Source organism: Ursus americanus, chromosome 3 (assembly GCF_024610735.1).
Source record: "Ursus americanus isolate L20-20 chromosome 3, mUrsAme1.1.p, whole genome shotgun sequence".
Classification (NCBI taxonomy): Eukaryota; Metazoa; Chordata; class Mammalia; order Carnivora; family Ursidae; genus Ursus; species Ursus americanus.
Genome location: NC_142129.1, coordinates 2091305 through 2108295, shown reverse-complemented (window position 1 = coordinate 2108295; position 16991 = coordinate 2091305). Strand labels below are relative to the sequence as shown.

Below are 16991 nucleotides of genomic sequence, written 5' to 3'. Positions count from 1 at the left end.
TAAACCAGAAATTGACAATGATACAAAAGTGTTAACTAATCTACACATTTTATTCAAATTTTGTCAACCCTCTCTGGGACGTTTTGTGAATAAAAACTTTCTTTGCCAACGTGAATGCTAATGTGTCTAAAAGAATACATCTTCTAAATTATAATTCAAGTGTATCTGCTAAAGTCACCATATTAACTGGAGGTTTCCAGACAGCAGAATGAGTCACTGACAAGATCTACAGAAGTCAAGAGTAAATTTAAGTATTAATAATTCAAAACACAAGATTAGTGTTTGTTTGGTACATTAACAGAGGAGAATATTCTTCAAAATCAGTTTATGAGATACATTAATTAGAGGATTTAGGATATAAAATTTAGAAAAAAGCTCAATTTTTATGGACATTTAGTTCATGAAAATAGCATTCAAATCACACATACTGTTTAATATATGGTTCTGTCACATTGGCTCATCATCTGGGGAAACAATAAAACTAGTCAAGGATAGGTTAGAATTGCATTCAGGTGCTCCTATCAGATCTGAGTACAGCCGTCTGGATACATGAGGAGTCGCCATCTCCACAGAAGCCAAGGAGGGTGGCAGGGCAGCTGTGCATTCAGTGGGCATCCAAACTCTTCCAGCTGTCTGCACCAGCAATTCATGATCTGAAGTGGCTCTTGGAGTCCCAGCTGTCACATCCTGTCCATCCATGGCACCATCAGCAGGAGAGAACCGGGGAGGTGGGATGGTGCTTCTTCTGCCTGACTGGCTTCTTCCAAGTCATCTTTCTGGAGGTCCCACATGATAGGCTGCATAAACTCCCAGGTCAGATCCAAGCCACATGGCCACACCTACCTGCAAGGGAAGCTGGGCACACTGCCACCCTGATTAAAACTGGGGCAGGGTTGCCTGGCATGAACAGTTACTGTGTGGCCACTGACATCTCTGTACAACCATTATCTCATTCCTTTCAACAAAATAAATCTAGATAAAGTGTTGATGAATTATGAAAAAAAAATGAAGACATAAAAGTAGTTAGGTTTGGGGTAATGAAAATGATCTGAGATCACATGGTGAGGACGGTCGCACAACCCCAGGAATATACGACACATCAGTGAGTCATGTGCTTTAAGAGTGAATTTTATAATATGTGAATTATATCTCAAGTAGATAAGGAAAAATACTGGGATATATTTTTAAGTCTTAGAGTAAAGAAGGTCTAAGTATGACACCAAAAAATTATGGGAAGTTGCAAATTTTGACTACTTCAGAATTTAAAATTTCCATACAGAAAAATAAAAACCCAATGTGGAAAAATACACACATCAGAAAGACAAACATTTAGTCCATAATATACAGAGTTTTTATAAAACAATGAAGATATTATGAAATACCAAAAGAAAACTAGGCTAAGTATATTTAATGATAATTCACAAAAGTAGAAATACAAATAGCTCTTAAAAATTAAAGTTCCCCCCCAAAAGTTATTAAAAATGCAAAGAAAAACAATTCAATATTTGCCTCTCAGGTTAGCACTAATGTAAAAGACTGGCAAAATCCAGTGTTAGCTAGAGAAACACAGCTTCACACACTGTTGATGAGAGTATATATTGATAGGGTCTCTCGGGAAGTAGTTTGAAAATGTGCATTGTCTTTGATCCAAGACTTTAGCATCTAGTAAATAGTGGAACTGGGTCACCTGAAGCAAGCCGCTGCTCCAAACCAAATCCCTCCAAGTAATTAATAATAAGACATATGTATTTGGTCTTCCTCCCCATTCCTGGCACAGAGCTAAATTAAACCTGAGGAATTTCCTAAGTAATAAAATCAAGGTGTCTTCTGATACTCATTAAGAGGCCCCTTTCAACCATATCTGAGCTTATGCTAATGTGCTGTCTTTTGGAAAGCCCCTAAGGATGGTCAGTGGAACCAACTACTTTGTTGGTCCCACCCTTCTGACCTCTGGGGAGTGGGGAAGGGCTGGAGGTTGAGCTAATCACTAATGGCCAATCCTTTAATCAATCATGTTTATGCAGTGAAGCTTCCATTAAAAAAAAAAATCCCTAACTGAAGGGATTCAGAGAGCTTCCGGGGCAGAGAGCACACGGAGGTGCTGGGAGGCTAGTACACCTGGAGAGGGCATGGAAGCTCTGCGCCCACCTCCATCCCTGGCCCCGGGCAGCAACTCCATCTGGTGTTCCTGAGGTGTATCCTCTGTAATAAACAGGTCATCTAGTAAGTAAACGGTGCCCCAGAGTCCTGTGAGCTGCTCTGACACATCACGGAACCAGAAGCGGTGGTGGGAACCCTGATTTATAGCTGGTTGGTCAAAGCACATGGGACAACCTGGACTTGGGACTGGCATCTGAAGTAGGGGTGGGTAGCCAGTCTTATGGGACTGAGCCCTTAACCTATAGGGTCTGCACTAACTCCACATAGATGGTGTCAGAATTAAATCAAACTGTAGGATACTGATGTGGTTGGTATCCACAGAGAATTGGGAGAATAGCTTGGTGTAGAAAACAACCCCACAGATTTGGTGGCCAAAAGTGAAGTACTGAGAATACAGAAAAAGAGAAGTTTTTCACCACTAATTTCTAAAGCAATAATAGAACAATGTGCTAAGATATATGTAAAAATCCATTTGTTAGTACTTATACCCATTGAATATGATATACCAGCTACACGGCATGACAGAACAGCTACAGCCACTCTAATACTAGAGCATGTCCTGGGTTCTTAGAGGCCACTGTTGATCAGCAATATATCTTTTAATAAGAGCTTTTCAAGAGAGAAGACATTAAAACATTCACAAAGGATTTTTAATAACTGATCAAACTTTCCTCCTCAGATTCACATTTAAATCTCTACCCCCTCACATGCAGACAGTAAAGCTCTTTCTGTTCACACTGACCCTCAGAAATCATATATATCAGGTGCTGCTACCCTACTTTTCATAACCTGTGCTTATGAACTTGACTTCTACAGTATGTTTAGGAAGAACGTAATACCAAAATCACATTCGAGAATAACTGGGCTTTGTCTGAATTTCCTATTTGATCACATTTGAACTTGAAAACACTGTTACCTAATTGAATTACACAGAAAAGGAAGCTAAATAACTTCTCTTCAAAACTAGGCCCCAGCTCTACTCCTCCAAGAAATATGTATCAACCACCTAGTTTTGAAATTTTATAATCCATTTTTTAAAGTTTCAGCAATTTCTATTGATTTTAATTACATTTTTTGCAGTGCAACAAGTAATCTGCATACATAATACTTTTGCTTCAGTATTATTTGCGATAATGAATTCTACCTAATATTCAAAAGCCAAAAAAGGTTTTTGTGTTTGTTCATCTTTCAACTAGATCCTGGAAGTCACGTTTTTCAAACTAAAGTTGACCATTCATTAGTAATAGTGTGCTTTGTGTCTAGTACTCTAAAAAATAGAACAGAAAATGCCAGCACATATCACATACAGTAAAAGTAGGTACTACTTTGTTAAATTTTTGTTTACATGTATAGAAGTGTGGGTGTGTGTTACAATGTAAAAAAGTATTTCCTACTGTGGTCAGAGAGCTGGAAAGCCACTGCTGTTAAGACTTCTGCCAGTGAATTCACCAGATGCCAAGGGCATTTATTCTTCTGAGAGCTCTGGATTAAGAGGCCTGGACCACAGGTAGGTGTGGCTCAGTCCTTTTATGGAAAAGATTAGAAGAATCAAATGTATCTAAATAACCCGAACAATTAGATGACATACATGATTTCATTGCTGATGTTACATTTTAGCTAAAAACGGTTGGAAGAAACTCATCTACCAATAACTCCACAACAAAAACAGAAAGAAAACATTCATTTCTTCCTCAGTCCAACATCTCATCAGAACCATGACTGCCCCTTAAAAAACTGACATGGAAGTAACCTACATACACCCTTAAGTTTTAGCCACGATGGGATTTAAGATGTAAAACTAAAACAAAAACACATTTGAAGGCTTATAAGCCAAAACATGAAATCACTTTTTGTAAAATTTTAATTTCTAAGACATTTAAAAAGTCACACTAAAAGTACCTCATAGAAACACACAAGGCCAACAGATAATTTGTAAACAAAACACTCTGTAAACAAAAGTAATATACCAGTGCATCTAAACATTAGTTTAAAAGTAACATCATACCAGTTTTTTTAAAGTCAGTACTGCATATATGCTCATATTTTTAAAAAATTATTTTAAGAACTCTACCTTTATACATTAAATACTGTGCTAACACTAACAACAAAGAAAACCACACAGGGTTTTCAAACGATGTAAGCCTATGTTGTAGGCAGGTTAAGTGGTTACGGAGGCACAGAGAGGTAGGTCTACTGTGCTCCAGCAAAGCAAGGCCGATGTCGACGCCCCTAAGAACACGTATACGGAGTACAAGCCCTGAATACATCCAAGAGTCAAACCATGCAGGAGATTTCATCCCCATCCACTAATCAATCAACCTCTCAGTGTGGCGCTGAAGGAACTAACCTGTATGTGCACACGTGTGCACATGCATGTGTGTGCAATTTTCACAGTCTCTTCTTTTAGGTCTATTTTTATATAGAATATATATATAAAGCTAAGTAAATACTGAATCTAAGAAATGCCTTGGAAAAGTCAGTAAAAATTACAAATGTTATAATCTATAAAATTTATAATTTTAAAATAAGTATCGCAGAACCAAATATTAAGAACTGGCTAAGTCTCCTCAAGAAACTTTTTAACTACAGTGTCTAATGCCCCTTTAAAGTTGACCCTAAGGTGAGAAAGAGTCAACAGAGCTTCTGACTTCACACAGTCACCTAGATCCCCCCACCCAATGAGAACAAAACGGCCATCCCCAGGGCCACTCTGACCGTGGGCACAGGGCACTCTGGCATCAGGCCGTCTGCGGCCTCCTTCACTAGCACAACAACTACAATGAATGAGAGACCTGAGGGGTACCTGTCCTTACCAGACTTCAAGGGCTTGGCCTCAGTGTGCTGCCACCCATTTCTGTCGCGGCCTCATGCAGCCAGCCTCTAGTGTGTGTCCAATAGAAGCACCTGCATTTAGACTAAGTCTCTCACTTAAGAGGAAGACTCTTGTGTATGTGACCAGGAATATACTCTTTACAGAACCCCAAGTGCTTGTAATCATGCAGCAAAGAGAGCATAAAACCACCTGCATTTGTTCCCATGAAAGGCATCTGAGACCCAAGGCTCAAAGCTGTACCTCCACACGAGGTGTATCCTCTGTTCTCAAAAGCAATGAAGTGCACCCAGTAACAGCCATAGGAATTTATAATACATTTTACTGCTTACTAATCCAAACCTAGCCTAAGTTTTTCGATGGAAAGAAACTTTCAAATGAACAAAGAATTGATACAGACATTGAAAAGTTTAATATTTCACTCAGAAAATTTCAGACATCTTACAAATACCCAAGAACTTCCTATGGATGTGCCCGGAAACCAGTGTAAGTTACAAGTGATGTTCTTTTAAGAACTTTCTTTTTCTTCTCCCCTTGATCTAGTCTGCTCAAAATATGGATTGCAAGCAAATTTCAGTAAAAATCAAAGCTTGCAATTAATGTGTAAATAGGTGTAATTACCAGTGAAATTAGGAAACAGCTAACTTCTATTAATTTTCTCAGTATGCAGATCCTATGCGGAAAGATTCACCAATACTAGACCTGTGGTATTCACAGAGTGTTGTTTAGAATCACAAAATGTTCTTTTACTTTAAAACTGGGCTGTACTTTAATGACAAGAAAAGCTCAGAAGGAAATGCAGAGGAAAAATAAAGGAGAGGTATACTCAATGGAACCTAGGAATACACAAATTTTTCTTATTATTTTGGCTCTAAGTGGAAAATTTTTATGACAAATATATACAGTCTAATTTTCATAAATTTCTCGAAAAAACCCTTTAAACTCAACAAGTTGAGAAAAATGTTCTTTTACTTTTGTCTGAACACAGACAATCTGTCACCATACACATAGTGCATGTGAACATACGTATTTATAGAGACTGCATAACTACGAAGTGTGTGCAAAGGGGCTCATCTCTTATTTCTGCATGCACAATTTTCAGTACTCTATCCTCGTGGATGGTAACACAGAGTTCAATTTTATAGTTTTTATTCAGTGGACTTAAAGTCAAGAAGCCATCCCCCAAATTATTTACAATTTAATAACTGAATGATTATCGGATCATGAAACACTGAAAAACTATTCTTACATCATGAATGCTGACACTGTGCAACTGGGTGTTAAACTAGTAACTTTTGTAAATCTGAGGTTTAAACTGGCATATACGAAAAGTAACCAAGGCCTGAAGAATGTGTTGACAGAAGGGGTTTCTACCACAGAGCATTTGCAGTTTCACAGCGGACACAGGAGCACAAGGAACTGAGGGATTTTTGAAAAAAAGCTTAAAAAATTGAGTGTACATATAGCCTATAAGGCAAAATCTAAGTTACAAGTGTATTTGACACTGGCAACTATGTTATGAGAGGTAATACTGAATGCTGTATACATAAGATGTCAGAGAACTATGATTACATAATACTTCCTACACAGCTTACTACACCGTACAGTGGAAGGTATCCCCCCATGGTTGAAAACCATGGATCAGGTTTTCAAAAGAATTTTGTATTTTTCCCTTGACTCAAAGTCCAGTCAATGTCATTCTGAAATATAAACCAGAACTATGCTTTTGCCTTTTTCTCTAAGGAAGTGAAAAATACCATTTGCATACTACCGTTCCAACGCACCCACTGCAATACCAGCATATATAAACCTGCATTTTTGCAGGGCCTTCACTTCACATACAAATACCAAGGATGCCTTTCACAACGGCTTCTCCATTTTGAATAAAGTATATAATGGGATTTAACTGAATTCTTAGAAAGCCCCAAAGTTTGCCTTTTCTAACATTGTCATATGGGTGACTGTATCAACTGATGCAAGCAAATGTGTCCACAGAAGAATGTGCTGCCCTGAGGAACCTGCATTTGGCTGGAAACTATAGGGTCCATCACACACTTAAATGAGAAGGCCTGTGGCAGCCAAGTTCTTAGGAGGTTATGAAAAAACTGGTGCTGCCAGGCCCAGGCCCTAAATGTGAAGCACAGTCAGTGCGCGTCATTTCTGACTGACGGGGATGTCGGGAGTGTGGGGCTCCCAGGTCTCTTGATCGCAGAGTGCTGCTGCGTGGTGTCTCACAGTGCTTTGTGATGCCCGTTTGCAGACGGCTTTGATGTTTCTGAATCCCTTGAAGTATTTGATAAGTGAAGCTTATGAAGCCCTGCAGAAAAATTAAGAAAATGGTGAGAAATGATGTAGTGTTGCGTGGGTGGGCAGAGGGCTAACGAGGCAGAGTGTCGAGTGTTACTGTGAAAGCGGTGATGTGCTTGCTGGCCAGACCCCCTTTAGGATGAAAGAACTCTTGTCCCCACTGGAGGCTCCCAAGGGCCCTAAGCAGAAGACAGTTGTCTTTTAGGAAGCCTTGCCTTCGTCTCAATTCCATGAAGCTCTGGGGCCCGTGGAAGCTTCTGCTTTCTTCTCTCTGCACAGTTAGTTCCTTCCCCACTTGCTGCCCTCCATCCAATCCCAAGAGCACCCTCTCATACACCTCCTCCTGCAAGCGTGTCCCAGCCCCAAAGTGTGCTTCCCAGGGGAACTAACCTGAGACAAGTATGATCCCATTTTTGTTTTAAAATACACACATGCAAGTATACATACAGGAAGACATAGAGAAAAACACACCAAAATATTAAGCACGTAATTAAGAGGAAAAGCAATGGAAAACATGACCAAAAAGAAAGAAGAAATGGCAAAAGAATAAATTGAACATAAATATTTCATTATTCAAGGATACTTCACAGAATAAAAAGTTATCGCTATGTTTTAAAGTTACGTTAGTTCCCCTCTGTATCATACATCAGCCATTTACATAATGTACCTGATATATACAATAATACTGTGCAACTCACAAGGATAACAGGGAGAAGAAAATCTAAGAGTTTATGTGGCACCAAAGCTCTCAGCACTTATTAATAAAATGAAGCACAAAGATGTTCAAGAATACATAACCAGCACATCTATGGAAAAGATTTTGAGGAAACATTTTTACGAGGCTCAGACCTTTGTGACACATCAAAAACATACTTGGATAAGATTCTATTCCCCTAAGATTCCAGAAGTCTATCTACCTGGCAGTTAAGCAATTTTATATCGCTCTTAAGTACAGCCCTCTGAATTTTAAAGTTTCTACCACCTGCATACCTTAATGCAAGAAAAGGTAAAATTAAGCCCGTCTATGATGGATGAATGGGAAGGAAAAAAAAAAATTCAATCCAACACAAGAAACAGTTCTGGTCCCAGGAACGGCCAAACCACTGAGTGACAACAGGAACCCACAGCTGTTGGGTGTGGGGAAGCATGTTTAAAGAGGGCCTGCTAGTGAAGGAAGTAGGTGGAGAGAGAACCAGTGGGGTAATCAATACCCGAAGTGAAAAGGAATCCCCTCTGAGGATAATTTCCATTATTACTTCCAAATTTGGGCATAGCACAGGCTTCACATCTTTAAAGAAAACTACAGTGTCTCTCTGCAGAAACAATCACCTCCACCACCATCTGGTTTTTATCTACTATGTACCAGATACTCTATGAGACAAATACTATCATTATCAATTGACATAGCAGCAGAGGAAAAAAGCCTACAAAACAAAGGAGGGGGAGGAAATAGTTAAATTTTGTAATCATATTATGATTCCAGCGAAATCAAATTTAAGATCTCAAATCATTCACACATTATTACATATACTTGATGAGGAACTTTTTCTACATATAATGCATTTCTTCCTTAAAGCATTCCAAAGAGTAACAGAAAACATTTGGAAAAAAAACAAATCCATCTATTAGTTTTACACAAGTGTTTTAATTCTACTGCCTGTTATGGTCAAAGAGCTGACACAACATACATGACTTCACCTTAAGTTAAACGATATTTCACTATATTAATAAAGACTTCCTTAGAAAGATGATATCCAGAATACTGAACTCAAAACCAAATTTACTGCAATTCGTCTACAACCATCTCATGTTAGTGACTGGTAAATGGTAACTTACCTGACATTATGGCTAACTTATCTCACTGATGCTACCACGGGCTTAAAAATGAAGTTCTAACTTTAGACATTGGGCTGAGAGAGCTGCTGATTCCCACCTCACCCTGCAGAGTTTAACCTGGACAGCATTATGAAACCTAGGCATGAAAATCCATAAATTATCTGGTGCTTCAGCTGAAATGAGATGTCACTTTCACTTCTAGGCACTATTGTGCCAGCCATCCCCTCACAGGGTAAATTTAATAAAATACAGATGAATAGATAATTTGAAATCTTTTTTCCTTCCCAAAGGTCATCCCTTCAATCACAGGGGTTGGAAGAACTTGGTGGGGTGCAAAGTTTTATTGTTGCTTAGAAGGCTGAAGTTATCTGGACCTTAATGAATCAATCACTACGTAGCCTTTTGCGACAGCTTAAAGCCACAAGAGAATACAGAGGATAAGCACTCAAATGATGTCAAGTTAGGTAAATGACCTAATGTTAGGGTTTTCTACAATAAATCACTGCGTTTCCCTTCTTTTATTCTAAAATTACTCCAAACCCAAGAGGGTTTATATAGCAAGACAGTTTATATTGCCCTGGTATTCCTTACAATATAAAATAAAACTTATAAAAATATAAAATAAAATAAAAACATATAAAATGTTTAGTACTAATGTGGAAGTAAGCATGAAAAACTCATTCATAAGTTACATTTATACCCTTTATACCTTAGCCAAACCTAAAGTTTTTAAGACTGTCACAATGCATGTGACTTACGGAATACATGATAATGAATGCCCTCTCTCCTATTAATGACAAGAATATTAATATTTTTATCCTGAGTTATTTGGCTTACTGAAGAGAATTATGCATCAGCCTGATACTTCTAAAATCCAAGTAATCAAAAGAAATCTGTAACTAAAAAATGGTAAGAGGTATCATTACCAAAAAATAAGTCTCTAGCCCATTATTGGCCTCACCTCACCACGACCACCATCATCATAATAAAAGAGCTAATTTTATTGAGCTCTTATGATGTGCCAGGACTTTGCTCAGGCCCTTACAAGAAATATGCCAGTTAATATTTACAACAGTCCTTGAAAGAAGAAGATACTGTCACCATTTTACAGATGAGGAAGCTGAGGCTTAATGAGGTAATTTCACACAAGAGCATAACCAGTAAGTAGTGGGTCAGAAATGGGACCTCTATGGTTTCACATAGCAGGAAAAATGAACAGATGAAGATTTAAAATTAATTCAAATGACAAAATTAAAAATTAGTAGAAAGAGAGAAAAAAAATATCCATAAATCTCAGAATTACCTAGGGCCTTGAAAAGTTCTTCTCGCACAGCAGAGGTGAATTTTCTGACCAGACACAATGTTGTCACAATAGCAAAAAGCAAATTGTAGGATAATACAATATAGAAATTTCCCAGCCAATTAAACCTTCCAAAGTCTCCAAGTAGATCAAATCTAGTGATTCCTGTTAAAAATAAATAAGATAACCCTTAATAAAATAGGGTACAATATACTTAAATACATGACAAAATAAAGTACAAGTCAGATCAAATTCCACGGACTTTCTCGTTTGTTAGTGGGATTCCTAGTTAGAGTATGTAATTGTTACCTTGTGGGACAACCTCAGACAGCCCTAACCTACCTTCTCCACACGTCACAGTCTCTTGGAAGTGATGGGGCTGGAGTGAATGTCCCTTGGCACTCACTCCACTTACACTGACAAGAAATCTACTGTGCTGCTCATGGAGAGAATGGGCACAGCGTGCTCAACTGAAACAGGAAATAAGCATCATGACGGAGAAGAAACCTGACAGACCTTTATACCTCTCACCTCCCCGCTACTTGGTCCCTCTCTCCATGCAGGTCCCAGGTCAAACATTACCTCCTTGGAGAGGGAAACTGTTTCCTCTACATATAACAGCTGGACCCTCCACAGCCATCTGTCCTAATTACATTTCTTTGTAGCTCATGCTACCTGAAATATTTCTTTTCCTTTCTGGTTTATTTATTGCCTACTTTCCCCACTAGTATATAAAGCCTATGAGAAAAGGGACTTTGTTTTTTTCACTCCTATAATCCTAATGCCCAGAGCAATGCTTGTACATACATAATAGTTACTACATGAATGAATAAACAACCAGGGTGATTCCTTTCTGGGTTGGTGGGGTGGGGGGCAGTGGGAATAAAAACATTATTAATCTGAGCTGGAACCACAGGCTTGTGGAGTAAAATGGCAAACCTAGAAAGGCAGTTATCTCATACATACATTGAAGTTACTTAAATTCACCTATATACATTTTAAAAAACAAGTCTTTTTATTCAAAAGAATAATTCAAATAGTCATCCTATTCAGTAATAATATGCCATAGGCCAAATACTTATTGGAAAGAATACGTGAATGTTAGGATTTTTCTGACCACTGGTAAATAAATAAGTAAACGGCATTCAGGTAATTAGTCAAGTGACAGATGATGGGACTGTTGACAATCTTCAAGGAAGAAAATGAAGAGCTAGTTGGGGCCATATAAAAATCTAACCATAAAGGACTATATAAACAAAATCTTGTACACCTTTATTTTTGAGTGGTCTAAGGATTTCAAGAGTAACCAAACTTCATTTCACTCTATCAGCTGACTTTTGAACTTAGCTCTCATCCCCACCCAAAGCAATCCCACCACCTATTACAGGGACAGACTCCACAAAAGCAGTGCATAGAGACAAAAGAAAAACCTTCACACCCAAAAGTATCACAAAAATAGGTTTCAAGAGTAGTTCTTTTTTTTTTTTTAAGATTTTATTTATTTGTCAGAGAAAAACACAAGGAGGGGAGAAGCAGAAGGAGAAGCAGCCCCCCCCCCTCGCTGAGCAAGACGACCAGTGCGGGACTCGATCCCAGGACCCTGTGTTCATGACGTGAGCTGAAGGCAGCCACTTAACCGACTGAGTCACCCAGGAGTCCTAAAGAAGTAGTTCTTTTATGGCCACATTTACACAGGATCAATGTATTTGAGCTGTAGAGACAATAATCTACCATAATATTTTAAAGAGAAGATTAATAAAAACATACAGTAAAATGTCTTTTTAAAGAAGGTAAAGGAACCCAGACCCCAGGAGAATATGCCACGTAGACTACACATCATGAGTCATGGCAACAATCATGGCCACAGTTTCTCAGATAAAAGCCTTAATAAAACTTTACTTTGGGCGCCCGGGTGGCTCAGTCAGTTAAGCATTTGCCTTCAGCTCAGGTCGGGATTCCAGGGGATCGAGCCCCACGTCAGGCTCCCCGTTCAGTGGGGAGTCTGTCTCTCCCTCTCCCTCTGCCCCCCACCTACCTCGTCCTCTCCTGTGCTCTCTCATATAAATAAAAAAAAAAATCTTCAAAAAAATAAACAAAAAACTTCACTTTGTCAAAGGAATACAGATCTAATTATATATTTTATTTTTCAAACAAAGTACTATTTAATTTATCCTAGGAAGTTATCTATAGACAAGACACAGTCCTTCCAAAACAAATTTCAGTGATTTCAGCCCAAGGATCCCAGACAAGAAATTTATTTGATCTTTAGGACCAAATACTCCTTTGAGAATCTGGTGAGAGCCATAGATCTTTTCCCAAGAAAAACACAGATATGCACATACACACAAAATCCTGCATATGATGATGCTGATTTGTGGAGAAACTGATAGATCACAAAATAAAAACCCTTGTCCAGATGATCCAGAAAAGTCTTACCTGGTCTCAAGACATTTTTAATCACCATTAGCAAAAATAAAATTAGAACACATATACCCAATATAGGTGCATTTAATTATTTTAAAACTATATATGTACTACTCACTGGCTTTTACGTTATATACAAAGGACAGACTTTAAAAAAAAAAACAATAAATGTAAATAGGAGTTCTCAGTTTCTTCGCACAGCCCAGTGACCGACTCTGTGAATGCTGGGGGGACAAACCACTTTGGACAGCACTGGAACATACCAAGAAGTGACTGAGCCGCTACCCTGAACCTGGCCTATGTACCGCACTGGGACAGCAGTGCCACACGCTGAGCTCAGTGAGGAGCAGAGTGCACTTAGCACAGGGACAATGGAAGGTACCTTATGAACAACGGGAAGTGCTTTCACTAGGACTTCTTGGTGGATTCAACTTGGTATTCTGAGAGTCAGGGCCAAGACTTCATATGAAACCCAAGACAGAGAACGGTCTCCTCTTTATAGGTTTGGTCCCAGGGACATCTCAGGTTAACCTCATAGACAGAAATCCAGGAGCCTATTGCTACAGTGCACCAAAGCACTAGGCAAAGTATCAGATTAGTTCTAAAGACGCTGTTGTTCCAAATGTAATTTAAATACCTAACTAACATTGTCTGATTAAAAGATCACTCTGGAGATACGAGTTAAGATGGCGGAAGAGTAGGGGTCCCCTTTCTTAGCTGGTCCCCTGAGTCGAGCTGGATATTTACCAGACCATCCTGAACACACACGGAATCAGCCTGAGACGCAGGAAGATACATCTGGATCTCTACAAATGAACATCTCCAGTGCTGAGTATTGAGGTACGAAGCGGGGAGCCGTGAAACCGTGCACAGATATCGGAAGATAAACGGAAGGGGGAGGGAGCCGCCCCGTTCGGGCGCCGGGAAGCGGTAGCCACCTGCACGGGGGAGCAGGCGGACTCGCGGACCGGCACCTGCGTGAGAGCAGACAGAGACCTGAGCCGGGGAACAAGCGCAACCAGACTGAAGACCAGAGCTCCAGAGTGCGGGAACCACACTGAAACGGAGCTCTGGAGCGCGCGGGGGCGGCTGGCAGCTGGCGGTGTTAGAAACACAAAGGACAGAGACGCAACGGCCCTGGAAGTGAGGGCTGGGACGCCGGGTGTTGGGCACACATCCCGGGACACTGTAGGGTTTAGCAACACCAACAGAAACAGAGTTAAAGTGGCCAGAAGAGCACAGCGGAGAGCGGACTGCAATACCTCCGTTCTGAGACAGAGGCTGGGATTCGGCCTCTGTTGCTCTGACTCTCAGAAGAGGCACAGCAAACCGCCAGGGAAAGCTGCCAAAGAACAAAAGCCTGGAAATACTGGCTCACAGTGTGCCCATCCCCATCCCCCCTCGCAGGGGACAGGGAAACTCCACCCAAACAGGGTTGCCTGAGTACCAGTGCGGCAGGCCCCTCCCCCAGAAGGCAGGCTGAAAAATTAAGAAGCCCACATCCCTAAGGTCCCTACAAAACAAGTGCACACTGCATGGGTCCTGGTCAATAATTTGGGCTCTGGGCATCCCCGCAACCTCTCCTCATCAGAATTACGAGAAGGAGAAATCCCCCCAGCAAAGAAAAGACAATGAGTTTGTGGCCTCTGCCACAGAACTAATGGATATGGATATAACCAAATTATCAGAAATGGAGTTCAGAGTAACATTGGTCAGAACGATGTGTAGACTTGAAAAAAATATTAACGAGAATATAGAATCTCTAAGGGTGGAATTGAGAGCGAATCTGGCAGAAATTAAAAATGCTATGAATCAAATGCAGTCAAAACTAGATGCTCTGACGGCCAGGGTGAATGAGGCAGAAAACGAATCAGCAAATTGGAGGACAGGATGGTAGAAGAGAAAGCTAAAACAGAAACTGGGCTCAAAAAAATCCAATCTCAAGAATGTAGGTTACAGGACATTACTGACTCAATGAAACGATCCAATGTCAGAATCATCGGCATCCCCGAGGGGGTGGAGAAAAACAGAGGTCTAGAAGAGATATTTGAACAACTTACAGCTGAAAACTGTCCTAATCTAGCAAAGGAAACAAGCATTTGTGTCCAAGAGGCAGAGAGGACCCCTCCCAAGCTCAACCACGACAAACCTACACCACATCACGTCATAGTGTAATTCACAAATATTAGATCCAAGGATACAGTATTGAAAGCGGCCAGAGCAAAGAAATTTCTCACGTACCAAGGCAAAGGTATCAGAATTACGTCAGACCTGTCTACACAGACCTGGAATGAGAGAAAGGGTTGGGGGGGCATTTTTAAAGCTCTTTCAGAGAAAAACATGCAGCCAAGGATCCTTTATCCAGCAAGGCTGTCATTCAGAATTGATGGAGAAATAAACACCTTCCAGAATCGCCAGTCACTAACCAATTTCGTAACCACGAAATCAGCCCTACAGGAGATATTGAGGGGGGTTCTATAAAGGTAAAAAGGCCCCAAGAGAGACACAGAACAGAAAGTTACAATCTATAGATACAAAGACTTTACAGGCAACATGGCATCATTAAAATCATATCTCTCAATAATCAGTCTCAATGTAAATGGCCTAAATGCTCCCATAATGCCACAGGGTTGCAGACTGGATAAAAAGAAATGACCCATCCATTTGCTGTCTACAACAGACTCATTTTGAACCTAAAGATACATCCAGACTGAAAGTAAAGGGATGGAATACCATCTTTCACGCCAATGGACCTCAAAAGAAATCTGGGGTAGCAATTCTCATAGCAGACAGACTGGATTTTAAACTAAAGACTATAGTTAGAGATACAGAAGGGGACTATATTATTCTTAAAGGATGTATCCAACAAGTGGATATGACAATTATAAATATCTATGCCCCCAACAGGGGATCAGCAAGATACACAAGCCAACTCTTAACAAGAATAAAGAGAAATATAGATAAAAATATGTTAATAGTAGGGGACCTCAACACTCCACTATCAGCAATAGATAGATCACCTCAGCAGAAAATCAACAAAGAATCAAGAGCTTTGAGTGCCATACTCGACAAGTTGGACCTCATAGATATATATACAACACTACCCCAGAACAAAAGAATACTCAGTCTATTCTAATGCACATGGAACATTCTTCAGAATAGACCATATACTGGGTCACAAAACAGGTCTCAAATGATACCAAAAGACTGAAATTATTCCCTGCATATTCTCAGACCACAATGCTTTGAAATTGGAACTCAATCGCAATGAAAAATTTGGAACAAACTCAAACACTTGGAGACTAAGAACCATTCTGTTCAAGAATGATTCGATAAACCAGGAAATCAAAAATCAATTTAAACAATTTATGGAGACCAACGAGAATGAAAACACAACGGTCCAAAACCTATGGGGCACTGCAAAGGCAGTCCTAAGGGGAAAATACCTAGCCATCCAAGCCTCACTCAAAAGAATAGAAAAATCTAAAATGCAGTTTTTATATTCTCACCTCAAGAAGCTAACAGCAACAGAGGGACAGGAGGAGGCAGCAGGAAGCAGTTGACCACGCACGAGGAAGCAGTTGACCAAGATTAGAGCAGAGGAAGCAGTTGACCAAGATTAGAGCAGAAATCAATGAATTAGAAACCAGGAGAACAGTAGAGCAGATCAACAGAACTAGAAGCTGGTTCTTTGAGAGAATCAATAAAATTGACAGACCACTGGCAAGACTTATCCAAAAGAATAGAGAAAGGACCCAAATTAATAAAATTATGAATGAAAAAGGAGAGGTCACAACCAACACCAATGAAATTGGAAGGATTATTAGAAACTTTTATCAACAGCTTTATGCCAATAAATTAAGCAATCTGGAAGAGATGGAGGACTTCCTGGAAACTTATAAACTACCAAGACTGAAACAGGAAGAAATTGATTTTTTAAACAGGCCAATTAATTATGAAGAGATTGAGTCAGTGATAAACAACCTTCCAAAAAATAAAACTCCAGGCCCGGACGGTTTTCCTGGGGAATTCTACCAAACATTCAAAGAAGAAATAATACCTATTCTCCTAAAGCTATTTCAAAAAATAGAAACAGAAGGAAAGCTACCAAACTCATTCAATGAGGCCAATATT

General features: G+C 39.7%; 1 protein-coding gene across 5 annotated transcripts in view; it reads right to left on the bottom strand.

Annotated features, from left to right (window-relative positions):
* LMBR1 (limb development membrane protein 1) overlaps positions 1 to 16991 on the bottom strand; it is a 220603-nt gene that overhangs the window by 48331 nt on the left and 155281 nt on the right. For 3 of the 5 annotated variants that reach the window (XR_015723765.1, XR_015723766.1, XM_045792226.2), the window contains exon 16: positions 10437 to 10598. Coding sequence is in view for 3 of the 5 variants with exons in the window: in XM_045792226.2 (XP_045648182.1) it covers positions 10437 to 10598 (162 nt within the window). In the remaining 2 variants the exon portion in view is untranslated. Of the gene's footprint in view, positions 1 to 29; positions 7308 to 10436; positions 10599 to 16991 lie in introns of those variants that run through there. The other 2 variants (XM_045792227.2, XM_087860651.1) reach the window with 2 other exon arrangements.